This window comes from Protopterus annectens, chromosome 7.part1 (assembly GCF_019279795.1).
Source record: "Protopterus annectens isolate FY-2018-M chromosome 7.part1, PAN1.0, whole genome shotgun sequence".
NCBI lineage: Eukaryota > Metazoa > Chordata > Ceratodontiformes > Protopteridae > Protopterus > Protopterus annectens.
In genome coordinates, this window is record NC_056740.1 from 3,211,372 (window position 1) to 3,226,068 (window position 14,697).

At 42.9% G+C, this 14,697-nt stretch overlaps 1 protein-coding gene across 1 annotated transcript in view; it reads right to left on the reverse strand.

Annotated features, from left to right (window-relative positions):
* Positions 1 to 14,697, reverse strand: part of LOC122807612 (cytochrome b-c1 complex subunit 1, mitochondrial) — a 712,697-nt gene that overhangs the window by 620,278 nt on the left and 77,722 nt on the right. Inside the window, exon 3 of the mRNA XM_044078521.1 lies at positions 3,723 to 3,809. Within this exon, the coding sequence (XP_043934456.1) occupies positions 3,723 to 3,809 (87 nt within the window). The remainder of the gene's footprint in view (positions 1 to 3,722; positions 3,810 to 14,697) is intronic.

The window sequence follows — 14,697 nt, forward strand, 5'->3', positions numbered from 1 at the left end:
GGCCAAGACGTCGTGGTCTGGGCCCAGGCAGGGAAGGCAGAGAGAATGGAAGTCCTTATGAAGTATGTGTTTACCACAAGACAAACAATTAAACTTTCTCAATTTGTTCTGACATCGGCTGAGGCAAAAATAAATGTTCCCCAACGGGGTACTTAGCTTTTAGATGACTTCGGTACTGAAAACACAGGAGCTGACCGACCGGCACTTGCGAACTGCTTCTGCTTCGGGCACCGCGCGGCAAGAAAGACTGGAGAAGATGGCGTCGGCCGATGCCTTTATACTCCAGCCATTGTGACGTCGGAGAGGAGGAGACACCAACCGACGCCAGACCCAGACTTTGGGATTCGGCCGACCGAGGGCTGCCTGAGGCAGGACAACCCATATGTTATGACTGCAGTTGCATTCTTGAAGGACATCCCTACAGTCATGACTGCAACAGTGAAACACGATGAACATCTAAGCCACAATCTGCCAGCTTTTCTACCTAATTAACAAAACAATATTTTTTCCACACTCAAGAACTGCCTTAGATCATGTGTTCCATGCATGCCTATGCATTCCTGAATTCAGTAATTTTTTTAATAATTTTTCAAGACCTCCAAAGCCCGACTTTTATCAGCTTCTTATGCTAGCATTTTTTTTAGAAGATGGTATTAAACTGAAGTCTATGAGTCTGTTAAGGTACTTGGACATTTCATCATGACCTCTACCCTTTCATCTTAATGTTCAGGTACACCATTTTTGCTGCTGTGCTACACCACAAATCTCCATAACAGCACAAACGCACAGAAAATGAGTCCTATATGATGCCCAGACAAAAAACAAATATGGCAGCCTTTATATAACCCAGCAGGTTTTTAAATCCTCCATTGCTGCTTTCTCACATTACCCAGTTTACATTTGGGTCACCTGATAACATCACCACCATGTATTCTCCATGACTGCTTTCAGTATTTCCTTTGATTGCATAGGGTTTATGCTTGCCAGATGCATTATTTCATATTCTTTTAAATAAATTTTAGTTGTCAAGATTTAGTTTATTACTATTTATTCATGCAAAGTCTCTTCACCTGCCTGCACTTTTGAGTGAATCTACTAGCTGCAAAATTGTCACTGCTAAAACTACTTTCAGTAATGCAATGCAACTTAAAAGGCCCATCCCCCCAATACAGACCTGTGTCACACCACTGACCAATAACCTTTTATCTTAGTCAGCTCCATAAAGGACAACCATGGGATTTTAATATTAAATGCTCAATTTCTTTGTCCTTTTTCTCCCTATTTACTGTTCCCGCTATGAATAAAAACAATACAGCATTTAAAATATTTTAAATCAACTGTTTCTCTCCAGTAGAACAGTACCTTATTGTACTGTGGTAACTTCACTTTCAAAAATCTTTTGGAAAAGCTTGCTGCAGTCTCCTATTCATAGATGCCATCAAAGGAACTGAATACAGGTATTTTTTTCTGGCTGACTCCTTCCCCAAACTGACATCACCATGACCATTCTAAAAACCTACCCATGCTGTGACAACACAGCTCCCTGGTTCTTCCCCTACCCGTACAGAAAGTAAAGGCTAGAACAAGGAAACAATACACAAGTCAAGTCTCCAGCTGTCAACTGTCAATCGCGGCAGGTAACAGGTCAAACTACCCTTAGCACTATGACAGTTAGGTAAGTTAGATGTGAAGGAGGATGGGAGAAGAGTCAAAGCAGTACAATTCAGGCTTCACAAAAGACTGCAATTTTGCCATTCTAAAAAGAAACAGCAGTAAAAAGCACTTTGAAAGTCTGTTCTGTGGCACTAGCATTGTTTGTGTTTTAAGCAGTCACTGAACGGCATGAAATTTTACTTAAAACCGACTGAAAGACAGCAGTGTATGCATGTAAAATCAATGTAGTGACAGGAGCTTTAGGAAGAAAGAGGCCTGTGTGATATAATTTTTCACAGACAAGCACAGCATTGTGGGATACCTAGAGGCAGACTAAATCAAAATTAGTTCAAGATGCCACACCCCATGTGGTCAGACTCAGAAATTTTGTATAAAAATATTTAAATACCTGTAAATAGTCCAAGAGTGGTGTTAAAATGTAGGAAACACCAAACCATGATGAAAAAAAAAAAAAAAAATAGTTTAAGAGTCTGTGAGTGCGGTTCTCCTTTAAGCTCCAATATACATCCTGTTTACCTAATGTCACATCTAAGTGTAAGACCCTCTCTACACTTCTCTAATTAACAGAAGTTGTGTGTATTCCAATATCAATACTTAGCCAAGAGTCAATAAAGACACATACCCATACCCTTTTTATACAGCAGTGTCGCCTCACAGTAAGACGTTGTCCTGTTCGATTCTCAGCTAGAGCGTCTTGTGTGTGGAGACATGCATGAATGGGCGTACCTTCATTGAAGGTTGTGCATCAGGGCCGGCAACTAGGGACGTAAAAATCTACTGCCAATCAATAGCGGACTGTAGTTCCGCTGTGGCGACCCCCCACCGGGAAAAAGCCGAAAGACACAACAACAACCCTAGTTAGTCAAAAATTTTATCAGGACTAAATCAATAAAGAAAAAAAAGCCCAATCATGCTGCACTGAGGCTTCATCCTTACCAGACCTTTTGAAACTCCTTTTCAGTGTAACTCCCTGTTTTAATACAGCTAAGGTCATACTTGCAAGTCAACAGATAAGCTTCCAGCCAATGCCTAGCTGCCAAGCACGTCAAGATGATTCATATCTGCTTTATTCCTTTTATGATCCTTACTCCTAATTCACAATTTGATAAAAAAATAAGGCAGTTGTACAAGTTCCCACTCAGTACAGCTCTCTAGGGTAAATTCTAGCAGGCCCTTTGCCATGGGAACTTTTAGACTTTAAATTGTCTGTGTACAGTGCTAATGCAAATCAAACTAAAAAATTTCTAAGTAACAAACTGAAGATTAGCCACATAAAAGAAGCTTCACTTCAGAAAACAAAAAAAATCAAGACTAGGAATTATGAACCTATGAATTATCAGGAGTGGCGGGGGAGGTACAGCAATAATGGCAACAAAATATGCTGTCAATATATCAAATTAAACAGCAATGCAGCTGCTCTTACATTAACACTCTCACAACCTACATGCACAGCAGTCAGCATGCGTAATTCTTTGTCTTTCCACATCATAGGACAGCCCCATTTTGAAGGGGTTCTACAAGGAGAAGTGCTATCCTCAGTATCCAGTTCTGGCCTTCTGTTTGCATACATTTTAATTCCATGTGTAATTAAGTAGTAAATGACCCATGCTGCTACCTCAAGACTACAAGCTATTAAAGTAAAAATATTCAGTTTCGCTGACTACTTCAGCTGACAAGCCCGGAGCACAAGAAACTCTAAAGGGTCTGCAATTTCTCGGATGATGGGCAACGTTTTAAAATAACAGGAAAAAGTATACCAAAAAACAATGCGGAAATAAGCTGACAACTGCTGACATCACTACCATTTTGTGTCTGCCTTGGCTGTGATTTCATCCTAACACTACTTAATTATGATGTTAACTGGTTGTAATCAGCTAGCTATTAAATGTTTGGATATGTGAACTAAAATTAATCTTAGTGGCACAACACCTACACCATCAGTTTCACAACTAATGGAAGTGCAAATGGTTCACTGACCTAAGAAATCTACTTGACTCCAGTCTTCAGTTCACAAAGTAATATGGCAAGTCACAAATGCCTCATCCTACCTTAAATGCCATGTGTTCAAGGAAGTAAGCTGACCCATTGTTGCTCTCATTTTCATAGCGGCTTCCAGCTCCAATCCACACACCGACCTAAAGAAATTCAGTACAAATATTTAGCCAATATTCTTTTCAGCAAAGCTAAAAATAATGCAATCAAATATCTAATCACACTTCAAGCAAACTGGTTTGTTCAATAAATTCCATTTTCTAAACACACATGCTTGGGTAAGAATGTTCTCATAAAGCACCCATTTAGTTTAGGCAAGGTCTCAATGACATGCACACAGGATCATAGGATATTACTAGGCTATTGGCCCTGAGGCCCTTACAAGCCTAGCCAAGAAATTAGCCCATGTTCCGATAAGTCAGCACCCGATGCCCCTGTCCAGTAGGGACACTGGTGGAATCTGAGGGGTGTATTTTCTGATCCTCACCCAGTTATCCAGGTTGTGCTTACAAGGGATAATGAGGTACTCTGCTTGAAGTGGAGACTGAGTCTATTCCACAGAAGGGGGGGGGGTTCTCTGAGAGACAAACCTGTCCCGCCAACAAGTCCTATTGATGTCACACACCAGGATGAGGTCATGCATGCAGGCTAATCGACTGGAGCCTGACTTGTGGCTATGCAGCAGTCCCATCAAGGCAGGGTCTGAGATTGCTTATTATGCCAGACAGAGGTCACCTCTGAGAAGTCTGTATGAGACTGAGTAGAAAAACAGGGCTTTTAGTCTATGTAGGGTAGATGTTTGAGGCGCTGGATTCGCCTGGTGAGGAACCTCTGTGGTCTCTCCAGCTGGTGCATGTACTATGTGACGTATATGCCAAAACGGGCGTTTAACTCAATAATGGGTCCTATAAGGGAAGAATACAGGGATGCTATGACCTCCTTTGTTGCTGGATGAGATGGCCTTTCTAATGAGGTGGGCCATGTAAAAAGCCTTCCATACAACGGAGGCAATATGATGGTCAAAAGTTAGTTTGCTATCAACCTGGGTGCCCAAGTCCCCCACGACTGACTGCATGCTTAGGACCCTGTTATCAATGTGATAATTTGCGGGGACGTCACTCGCCCCAAAGAGGAGGAGGATGAGGATGCATTTTTTGGCATTCAGTTTGAGGCCATGTTTCTGGCACCAGTCATTTGTTTGAGTGAGACCCTCTTGGAGGATGTCCACATCACTAGGGGAAATCAAAGCACCCAGCCAGCAGACATCTGCAAACTTGGTCAGTCATAGCCCACTGGTTTTGGCCTGCAGCTCAGAAAAGTATATCCCAAACACAGGCCCCAAGACCGATCCCTGGGGTATGCTACTCATTACGGGTCTACTGCTTCAGGTGGCTTCCCCTATTTTAACAAAGTGGGTTCTATCAGTGAGCCAGTTTGCTAACCATCTAGTAACATACGTCTTGATGCCTAGTTGATACAGTTATCTATTATACCAGGTGGGGAATAGTATTGAAGGCTTTGGCGAGATCAAGGTAGGCAGTGTACACAGTCTAACTCTCGTTTATGGCTTTGGTGACCGTCTCAAAGTCATCAACCAAGTTTAACAGACATTACCTCCCCTTGACAAAAACAAACTGCATGGGATAGAGTGTTTGGATGTTGCCAATGTCCTTGTTAATAATCCTTTCTATGGCCTTGCAGATCAGGCTAGTTAGACTGATGGGTATATAATTTCCTGGAATGGTGGATGCGCCACCTTTATGCAAAGGGATGGCAGTGGTTGTACTCTACCGGCTTCGTCCCAGCCAAGTGCTCAGACTTTGGTTGAACAAGGTGCCTAATAATGCTGCAAGTTCCTGCCAGAGTTCATGCAGAATGCTTCCTCGGATGTTATCGGGTCTCATGGAGGCTGTATTTTTTGCCTTTGAGAGGGCAGTGATGACTTGCTCCCTAGAGATAAGGGGTGGGGAGCAGGTGCTGAGGATATCCTGATTTACTGATGCGGAGGAGGGGGGACATAGGGGTGAAGTTTTCACTGAACCTGTCTGCCAGCAGGTTGCCTATATCTATGGTGTTTGTGCCTGTGGTGCCCTTGACCACCAGTTCTGAGCAGATCAGAGTGCTTTCTCAGAGACTGCAGACATGTGAAGGCCTTATGATTGACTTTAGTAGATGTGGCCAGTTTGGACTCAAGGTTTGCTTTGGAGGATTTCACTACTGCTCTTATTTGCTTGGTCAGGCTAAGGAAAGAAGGTTTCCAATGAGGCACCTGCTCCTTCTTGGTCCTGGATAGCAAGTTTTTCCTTTTATTATATAGTTTTACAGCAGATGTCCACAGACAGGTTTACTCTTCCTTGAGAAGGATGACGCTTGTCCTGTCGGGTATTCTCGATTCCATGCAGCTTTATAAAATGTTCATAGTACTTGGTGTAGGTTTGGACATTTGTGCCAGTTCCTATGGAGGGGGCTGTGAAGCCATTTATACCTTCCCTCAGGAGGTTGTAATCAGCTTTAGAGAAGTTTTTTTGTTTTACCCTAGCTGGGGGAGGGTCAGGGGAGATGGCGATTTCGAAAGTGACCTCTGTGGTCAGATCTTACCAAGGAGGATGACTCTGTAGGGATGTTGCAGTGGTATTAACCAACATGAGTAACCAAGTCCAAGATATTATCACCTCTTATGGGGCTGTCGACCAGCTGCTCAAAGGTATTTGCATTGATAAAATCAAAGAATATCTGGGCAATTGCGTTTTGATACAAGTAGTTCTTCCAGCCTATGGTTGGATAGTTAAGGTTGCCCAGGATCAGGGTAAAGGGTTAAATCTTGATAGATTCGAAGAGGTCCAGATACGTGGAGTGGGCATCTTGAGTCAAAGTTGGGGGCCTGTAGCTAGCTATGATTTGAATAGGGATCTTGTCAACAATTAACTGCACCTGAAGTGTCGCCTGTGCATCATGCTGTTTGACCAGTCAGGAGGGGTGTACGTCTAATATATATTGAAACTCCTCCTCCTTTTGCTTTGCTGCCCATAGCTTGAGGTCTGAATGTACGAAAGGATAAACTAACCTGGTATGGGTGGGTGCTCTCCAAATGCTTTGAACCAGGTTTCTGTGACTGCACAAATGTCAGCATCTTCCAGGTTTAAAAATGCTTGCAACGAGTGCAGTTTCATGTTTAGATTACTAGCATTTAGCAAAATAACCTTTAATTTTAGTTTTGATGAACATTTTCACATTGGTAGATTTGAGCTCATGGCAGTGGCTACAAAAGGCACTATGGGGGTGACAAGAGCCTTTGCCAGAAGCCAAGCCCAAAGGAGACAGATGCAGGCCATCTCTGGCAAAACACTGTGGTCTGTCGATCATGTCCTCCCAGGCTGCCATGTACTGGATCCCCTTGGAATGTTACTAGAAACTAAGCCATTTTCTGTTAGTACTGAGGCATCAATCTGGGCGATGGAAGAATGCTGCTTAAGACCAGGGACAAACCTACCTGGGACACATTTACAGAGCTCGATCATAAGGACAGTCATAAGAGTACCTGCTATTGAGAGACTTGAGGGCATATGCGACATGGTGGATTCTGGCACCTGACAAGCAAAGTACAGTTGCGTACACTTACCATAAATGTAGATGTTAGAGTGTATTCACTGTTGCAGTCATTACATTTGGGTAATCTGCTGGCAGGTTGCCTTCAGTCGGCCTGAATTACAAAGTCTTGGGTCCTGTGTCAGTTGTTGTCTCCTCTTCCATGACGTCAGGGGTATAAAACATGCAGCCAGCGCCATTTTCTTTAGTTTTTCTTGCCCCCAAAAAGGTAGCAAAAATAATATATATATATATATATATATATATATATATATATATATATATATATATATATATATATATACACACACACACACACACACACACACACACACACACACACACACACACAAACATGCATCAATATAAACTTTACCTTCATCTACAAGCAAATACACCACATAGGTTGTAGAAGATAGAGAAGGAAAGATAAACTCCAGAATGACAGGGGGATGGCGGGAGGGTAACCTGGACTGCAACAGTGAACACACTTGAACATCTACATTTATGATAAGTGTACACAACTGTACTATGTTCTTCACGTTTCACTGTTGCAGTCATTACAATTGGTTAGGATCTCAAAGCTATGGTTGGGAGGCTGGAGCTAAACAGCATTTGGTGCGGCTATAAGGCCCTGCAGCACTGCAGTGGCAAATCCTGCCCTGGACTTGAGAGGCAAATGGTAATTGCTTTGTAAATGTGTGAAAACAACTCCAAGTAGCAGCCTCTAGAATGTCTTTGGTTGGTACTCCTCTGAGAAAGACTGCTGAAGTAGCTGCAGCTCTGATGGAATACAGCAATAACCCACGCCTGGGTGTGGGTAATGCTGGATTTACCCACGGTTGGCGTGGTTTGGTCATGAGGGCGAAGCCAGAGTGGCCAAATAAAGCCAACTGGTATATTACCCACACCCAGAAGTGGATTATTGTTATTATGCAATGACATTTAAGAAAAAAAATAATTACTTTTCTTAAATAATGGCATTGTATAATGCCTCCTTGCTGCCCTTCCGCAGCTGTCTGGTATTCTGCGGCAGTTCTGATGTACTGCGCATGCATATGCCTACGCAGTACATCAGAGCTGTGGGCAAAAGCAACGGAGAAAGCAAGATCTCAGTTGCTTTTTACTGTTTCGCTATGTTAAATGGGTTTAACATAGTGAGACAGCTTTAAAAAAAGCAACGGAGAATCTCCGTTGCTTATTTTAAAGCTGTCTCACTATGTTAAACCCATTTAACATAGCGAGACAGTTTTGAAAAAAAGCAATGGAGAAAGCAAGATCTCCGTTGCTTTTTACAAACTGTTTCACTATGTTAAATGGGTTTAACATAGCGAGACAGGTTTAAAAAAAAAAAGCAACGGAGAAAGCAAGATCTCCGTTGCTTTTTACACAGTCTCACTATGTTAAAGGAGTTTAACATAGCGAGACAGCTTTAAAAAAAGCAACGGAGATCTCAGTTGCTTTTTTTAAACCTGTCTCGCCATGTTAAACTCCTTTAACATAGTGAGACAGTGTTTTAAAAAAGACTTATAATGGAAAAAGTCTGGGCGACCGGACCTTTTTCCATTAGTATAAGTCAATTTACAACGTGCACGCTGACCAATCAGCATGCACGTTTTGGAATATTAATGGGGGGGTTATGGCATAATGAGACCTAATGCCCTTGGGCACAGTTTTACCATGGTGTTAGTATCCGAAACAGATGCAGTGGCTTATCCACCTTGAAATTGTCGGCTTTGAAATAGCCTTTCCTTCTGATCCTGCAGCATATGACACTAGTAATTGCTCAGTTTTTTAGAGCTTTGGTCCTGTTCAAGTAGAATCTTAGCTGTCTGTGTATATCCAAGGAATGCAGAATTCTCTCCCCTTTGTTCTGCGGATTTGGATAGAAAGTTGGCAGATGAATTGTTTGGTTAAGAGCCACACTGGAAACCACCTTAGGCATAAGTGGGATTGTTCTCAGAGACACCCTATCCGGGTAAAATATGATAAAAGGCTCTACAGACATGAGGGCCTGTAGCTCTGAAACTCTTCTTGCTGAAGTAATTGCTAGTAACAGAGCGAAAAGAACTTTACATCAGCGGTAGCAGCTGGTTCAAATGGAGGCAGGGTGAGCTTTTCCAACACATAACTGAGGTCCCATGAAGGTAATGGTGATCTTCTAGGGGGCCTTAAATTTTTGGCTCCTCTAAGATACTGCTTTAATAAAGGATGAGAAAAGATTGGTGGCTCTGTGTTGTAATGAGTCGAAATGGTAGAGGCATGGATTTTGATTGATGAGAAAGATAGGCCTTTGTCAAGCATCTCAGTTAAGTATTGTAATATCTGAGGAATATTTGGTTCTGCTGCATCAGTTCCTTGTGCTCGATTCCAAGCACAGAATCTCTTCCATTTGTCAGCATTAGATTTTCTAGTACTAGGCCTTCTGGCTTCCAAAATGACATCCATCACAGCTTTACTGAGAGGCGTTTGTATGATTACATGATTAGCCATGCTGCCAGGTTTAGAGTCTGTTGTTGATTGTGCAGGGTCTGATTGTTTTGCTGGGACAGTAGTTGTGGTCTTTGAGGCAAGGTCCATGCTGGGTATTGAGACAAGTTCCTTAGGATTGGGTACCAATATTGGGGCCAGTCCGGGGCAATTAATATCATCTTTGGCTTCTCTCGTCTGACTTTTAGAAAGACCTTGGGTAGAAGAGGCAGAGGAGGAAAGGCATAAACTGATAGTTTTTTCCTACTGAAGGATAGGGCGTCCACTTTCCATGCTTGTCTGTGATAAGTCCTTGTGCAAAATCTTTTCAATTGATAATTTTGAGGAGAGGCGAATAGATCTATGTCTGGGCTCCCCCATTTCTCTGTTATCATGCTGAAGACTTGCAGATTTATTTTCCACTCTTGAGGATCCATAAGGTTTCTGCTTAAATCGTCTGCCAGAGTGTTCTGTTTTCCTGGCAGAAATTGGGCTTGAATATGTACTTGGTAGGTCAACGCTGTGTCCCACAGTGCCATGGCTAATCTGCAAAGGGGGTATGAGTGTGTGCTCCCTTGCTTGTTTATATACCACATGACTGTGGTGTTGTCCGTCTTTATCAGTAGTTGTCCTGGATGAAGTTCTTGAAGGCTGTTAGGCCATTTTGAACAGCTAGCATCTCTTTCTGGTTGATATGCAGATGCATTTGACTTGGGGCGCATATGCCCTGAATGCATCTTCCTGCCATGTGGGCCCCCCAGGCATAATCTGACGAGTCTGTTGTTCAGGTTTGGCTGGCAGGGGGTAGAGTGAAGGGCCGTCCCATGTTTTGGCGACAGGCCTTTGCCCACCATAGAAACTTCTGTTGCAGGCAGGGAATGAGAGGAATCATGGTTTCCAGACTGTGTGAATGTTGACTCCATAAACTTTTTAGGTACCATTGAAGTTTCCTCATATGCAGTCTTGCATATAGAATTAGTATGATGCCATGAAGCCCAGAGCCTGCAGAATTTGTCTTGCAGAAGACTGGGTTTTTGTTGCCATCATTTTAAAGTAAGCAGTCAGTTGCCTTTGTCTGGCATAAGATAAGCCATCTGGGCAGTTGTATTCAAGCTTACACCCAGGAATGTTATCTTTTGAGCGGGTACCAGTTGGGATTCATTTTCGTTTGTGTACCCTAGGCATGTTAGAAGCCTTTTCACAAATGCCAGGTGTCGAAGAAGAGTGTCCTTGTTCTCTGCTTGAATGAGACAGTCAACCAAGTAAGGACATATTTGTTTACAAAGTGCTTGGCACCAGTAATTGCATTTTGCAGACAAAGAAGTAAAGACCTTGGGTACAGTAGATAAGCCAAAGGGCAGTGCAGAGAATTGGTAATGCATGAAGCCAGCCTTGAATCTGAGGTATCTTCTGCACGATTGTCTTATTGGAACATGCAGGTATGCCTCTTTTAGGTCTAATGCCACCAGCCAAGCATTCTTGCCCAGCATGGGCAGAAGCTGCTGCAAAGTCAGCATTTTGAAATGTCCAGGTATGTGTTCAAAACTGACAAATCCAGTATTGGCCGCCAGGCCTTGTCCTTTCTGGGTACCAAGAACAGTTGAGTAAAAACCTTGTCCTTTTTCCTGTTCTGGAACTGGTTGAATGGCTCCCATATCCATGAGGGACGTAACCGGTTTCTGTGCCTCTGCCTACTGATTTGTGGACAGATCTGGCCAACTGTTTGCCATGGGAAGAGTGTGGAAATGGAATCTGTATCTCTGTGATACTATGTTTAGTACCCACTTGTCCTGGGTTATTAACAGCCAATTTTGAGCAAAAAGAGCTAATTTTCCCCCTAAGGGTGCTGCCAAAAGATAAGTGCTTGGTGTAGGCAGAGGGAAGTCATTGGGACTGTTTTCTGTAGGCTTGTGCTTTATCTCCCCCTGATTTGGAGGTAGATTCGCCTCATTGCTTTGACCTGTATGAATCTTGCGCCTGGTATCTGGAACCCTTTGGTCGTCTGGATTTGCCCCTTTGAGCTCCGTCTGACTCAGGAAAGGACCAATTTCTTTTGTAGGCCAGTGTCTACTGAATCATGGTGGCTGCACTTGTAAGAAGTCTAACAGTTTGCATAGACCTAACTTTGTCTTCAATTTTCTTTAAAATCTCTTCTGCCTTAATACCAAACAGAGAATCATGCTGGTAAAGGTCCATCTATTCTAGCAATTTAGCTTTAACATGATCAGGCAAATTTTGTTCCTTTAACCAGGCATGCCTCCTAATCACAGATCCAGTAACTGTGGCCCTGCAGGAGGCTTCCAATGAATCAAAACCACACTGCAAAGTATGCTTTTCAACTTGTTCAGCTGCATGCAATAATTCCTGTAATTCTTTATTTTCTGCACATTCTGAAATCATCATTTTCTGTTTCAGCACTCCCATAACATGTTGTTGGTACTTAAGCATATGGAATTGACAGTTTAAGGCCCTGACTGCCAAGGTTGCAGATGTATAAACCTTTTTTCCCCATTTGTCTAGTGCCCTTGAATCTCTGTCAGAGGGGGTAGGATTGTTTGCTGTTGAGGCCTTAACTCCCTTTGGACCATGTGAAATAGTTTCAGGATCAGCAGCAGGGTTTCTAAATAAAAATTTTATGCGAGTCAGGGACCCTGTAATATCAGTCAAGCTTACTGGGAGCCGGAGGTAAGGAGTCAGGGGTCAAGCTTGACTCATCCACAATGTCAGGGGGAATGGTTAAAGGCTTGTGTTGAGGAAGGAGGCGGAAATCCCTGAGCCTCTTTTTTTGATTCTGGGAAGTCTTGACTCTCCCAGTGAAAATGCTCCCTCAAAGTATGCAAGGTTTCTCCAAATGAATAATCCTCTGGAAGAGATGCAGATGGAATGGACTCCTCAGCATCAGAATCCTCATAGGGAGGTATAGATAATTCCTGATCAGAAGAGGAATCAGAAGAAATAGAAACCTGATCTGAAGATTCATAATCAGTGTCTTGCCTAGGCCTCTTATCTGGAGGGAAATGGCTACCACTGATCAAGGTAATAAGGTCTTCAGCCATTTTGATAGTTTTTATTTTTTAGGCATAGAGGCCTGTGCACGTGGCTCAAGCGTCGTTTTTTTAGTTTTAGAAGTTGCCTTTGTCTTCGGTTTTGCAGCGGTCGTCGGTTTGATATATAAACGTTGAGGTCTGAATACACCCTCAGAAGCCGGTGCCTGCTCAGCAGCTCCGGACCCATCCAAGGAAGACACATCCGTCAGTCCAATACCTTGAGTATCTTGCAGCATGCCAGATTCCACATGGGTGTCAGTAGAGGCCTGCGACTCAAAGGTAGCATCAGGGGCTGCGAAAGCACCTCACTGAGAACCGGCGACTGGCTTAGGAGAAGCTTCGTCATCTGTTTTGGATCTCGACTGCCTTTCTCTGTCCTTTTCTTTGCGTTTTTTTATGTACTCCGGTAGTCGGATTGCTATCAGATGACATTTCTGGGTAGTTAAATCCGTTTACAAAATACTTAGATGCAAAAATATACCAATGCTCAATAGTGCATTGGTTAAATCTAGCACAAAACCGACAGCCAGACATGTTGTGATCAAGGCCTAGGCAAGGAATACAGTATAAATGGAAATCCTTATGAGGTATTTGCTTCCCACAAGTAATACAATTAACTTTTTCTGACATCAGTAAAAAGCAAGAAAAAAAGTTTCCCCAACGGGGTACTTAGCTTTAGTGAAGACTTCGGTTCCAAAACTCAAACTCGAATATTTCAGTAGTCGGCCGACCGGCACTTGCGAAATGCTTCTGCTTCGGGCACCGTGCGGCAAGAAAGACTGAAGAAATTGGCATCGGCTGTAGGTTTTATACCCCTGACATCATGGAAGAGGAGACAGCAACTGACGCAAGACCCAAGACTTTGGAATTCAGGGAGACTGACGGCAACCTGCCAGCAGATTACCCAAATGTAACAAGTGCAACAGTGAAACACGAAGAACATCTAACTGTGACGTTCTCCTTATCCAGCCTGGTGAGGGGTAGGTCTGTGTCTCCTATGACTAATATGTTGGGTTTATTGTTAGGCCTTAGTGGCTGTGAGGCACAGGTGTGTGGACTATGTGTGGTGTATGGACAATATGTGGTTTGATGGGCTGTGGAGTTCGTTAGTTTTTGCCTCGGAGGTCTCTATTTGGGTATGTTTTTGCTGAGGACCTCCGCATATGTGGGTGTGGGTGGTATTTGAGGTGTGGTGTTTGTGTTGATGACCTTCTCAGTGCCAGATATACTGGCTTGCAAGGGACAGAGTATCACATACCACCTAGGAACACGCTAAGAACCTATACATCTTAAATCAATTATATGCAATATTAGTTCGGCATGTCCTTTCAAACAAGCATATTTCAACAGTTATGCACACCATTTCAAAGATTCTCTGAAGCACAACCTCAGCTGATCTTTATAAAATCTAGATAAAATTCTTCGACTCTAAATTTAGAGGGGTCTGGAAAAAAAAACACCATCACGTTAACAAACCAGAACAAGATATTTCAATAAAAAATATGAAATTTTACTGGAAAAGTCCTTCTATACCACTGTTGCATTATCCAAACAGATGGGATCTCCCGCCCAGGGAAGCCCAATGCTTGGCCATTATACAAAAGCCTAATGATCTTGTATGCACTGTAAGTCACATTTATGCTCCTCATACAAAACGAAGGGCATAAAAGGGACTAATGGACGCAACTACTCAGAACTTCTTTGTTGCCAGTTCAAACACTAGCATTGCTAGTTGGTCTGAAACCCTTGCTGCTGTACTGAATACTTAGCCACCAGATAAGTGCCCCATTTTTTTTTAAACTTTCCGTGGTCTTGTATTTTACTTTGCTACCTAGAGTTCACGTCATCCAAGAAGGGAAAATGTCAGAGTGGGAGGCAGATTCCCCACAAGGATCGCCACGGACAGTGTGTTTGGGAGCTTCCCACGACC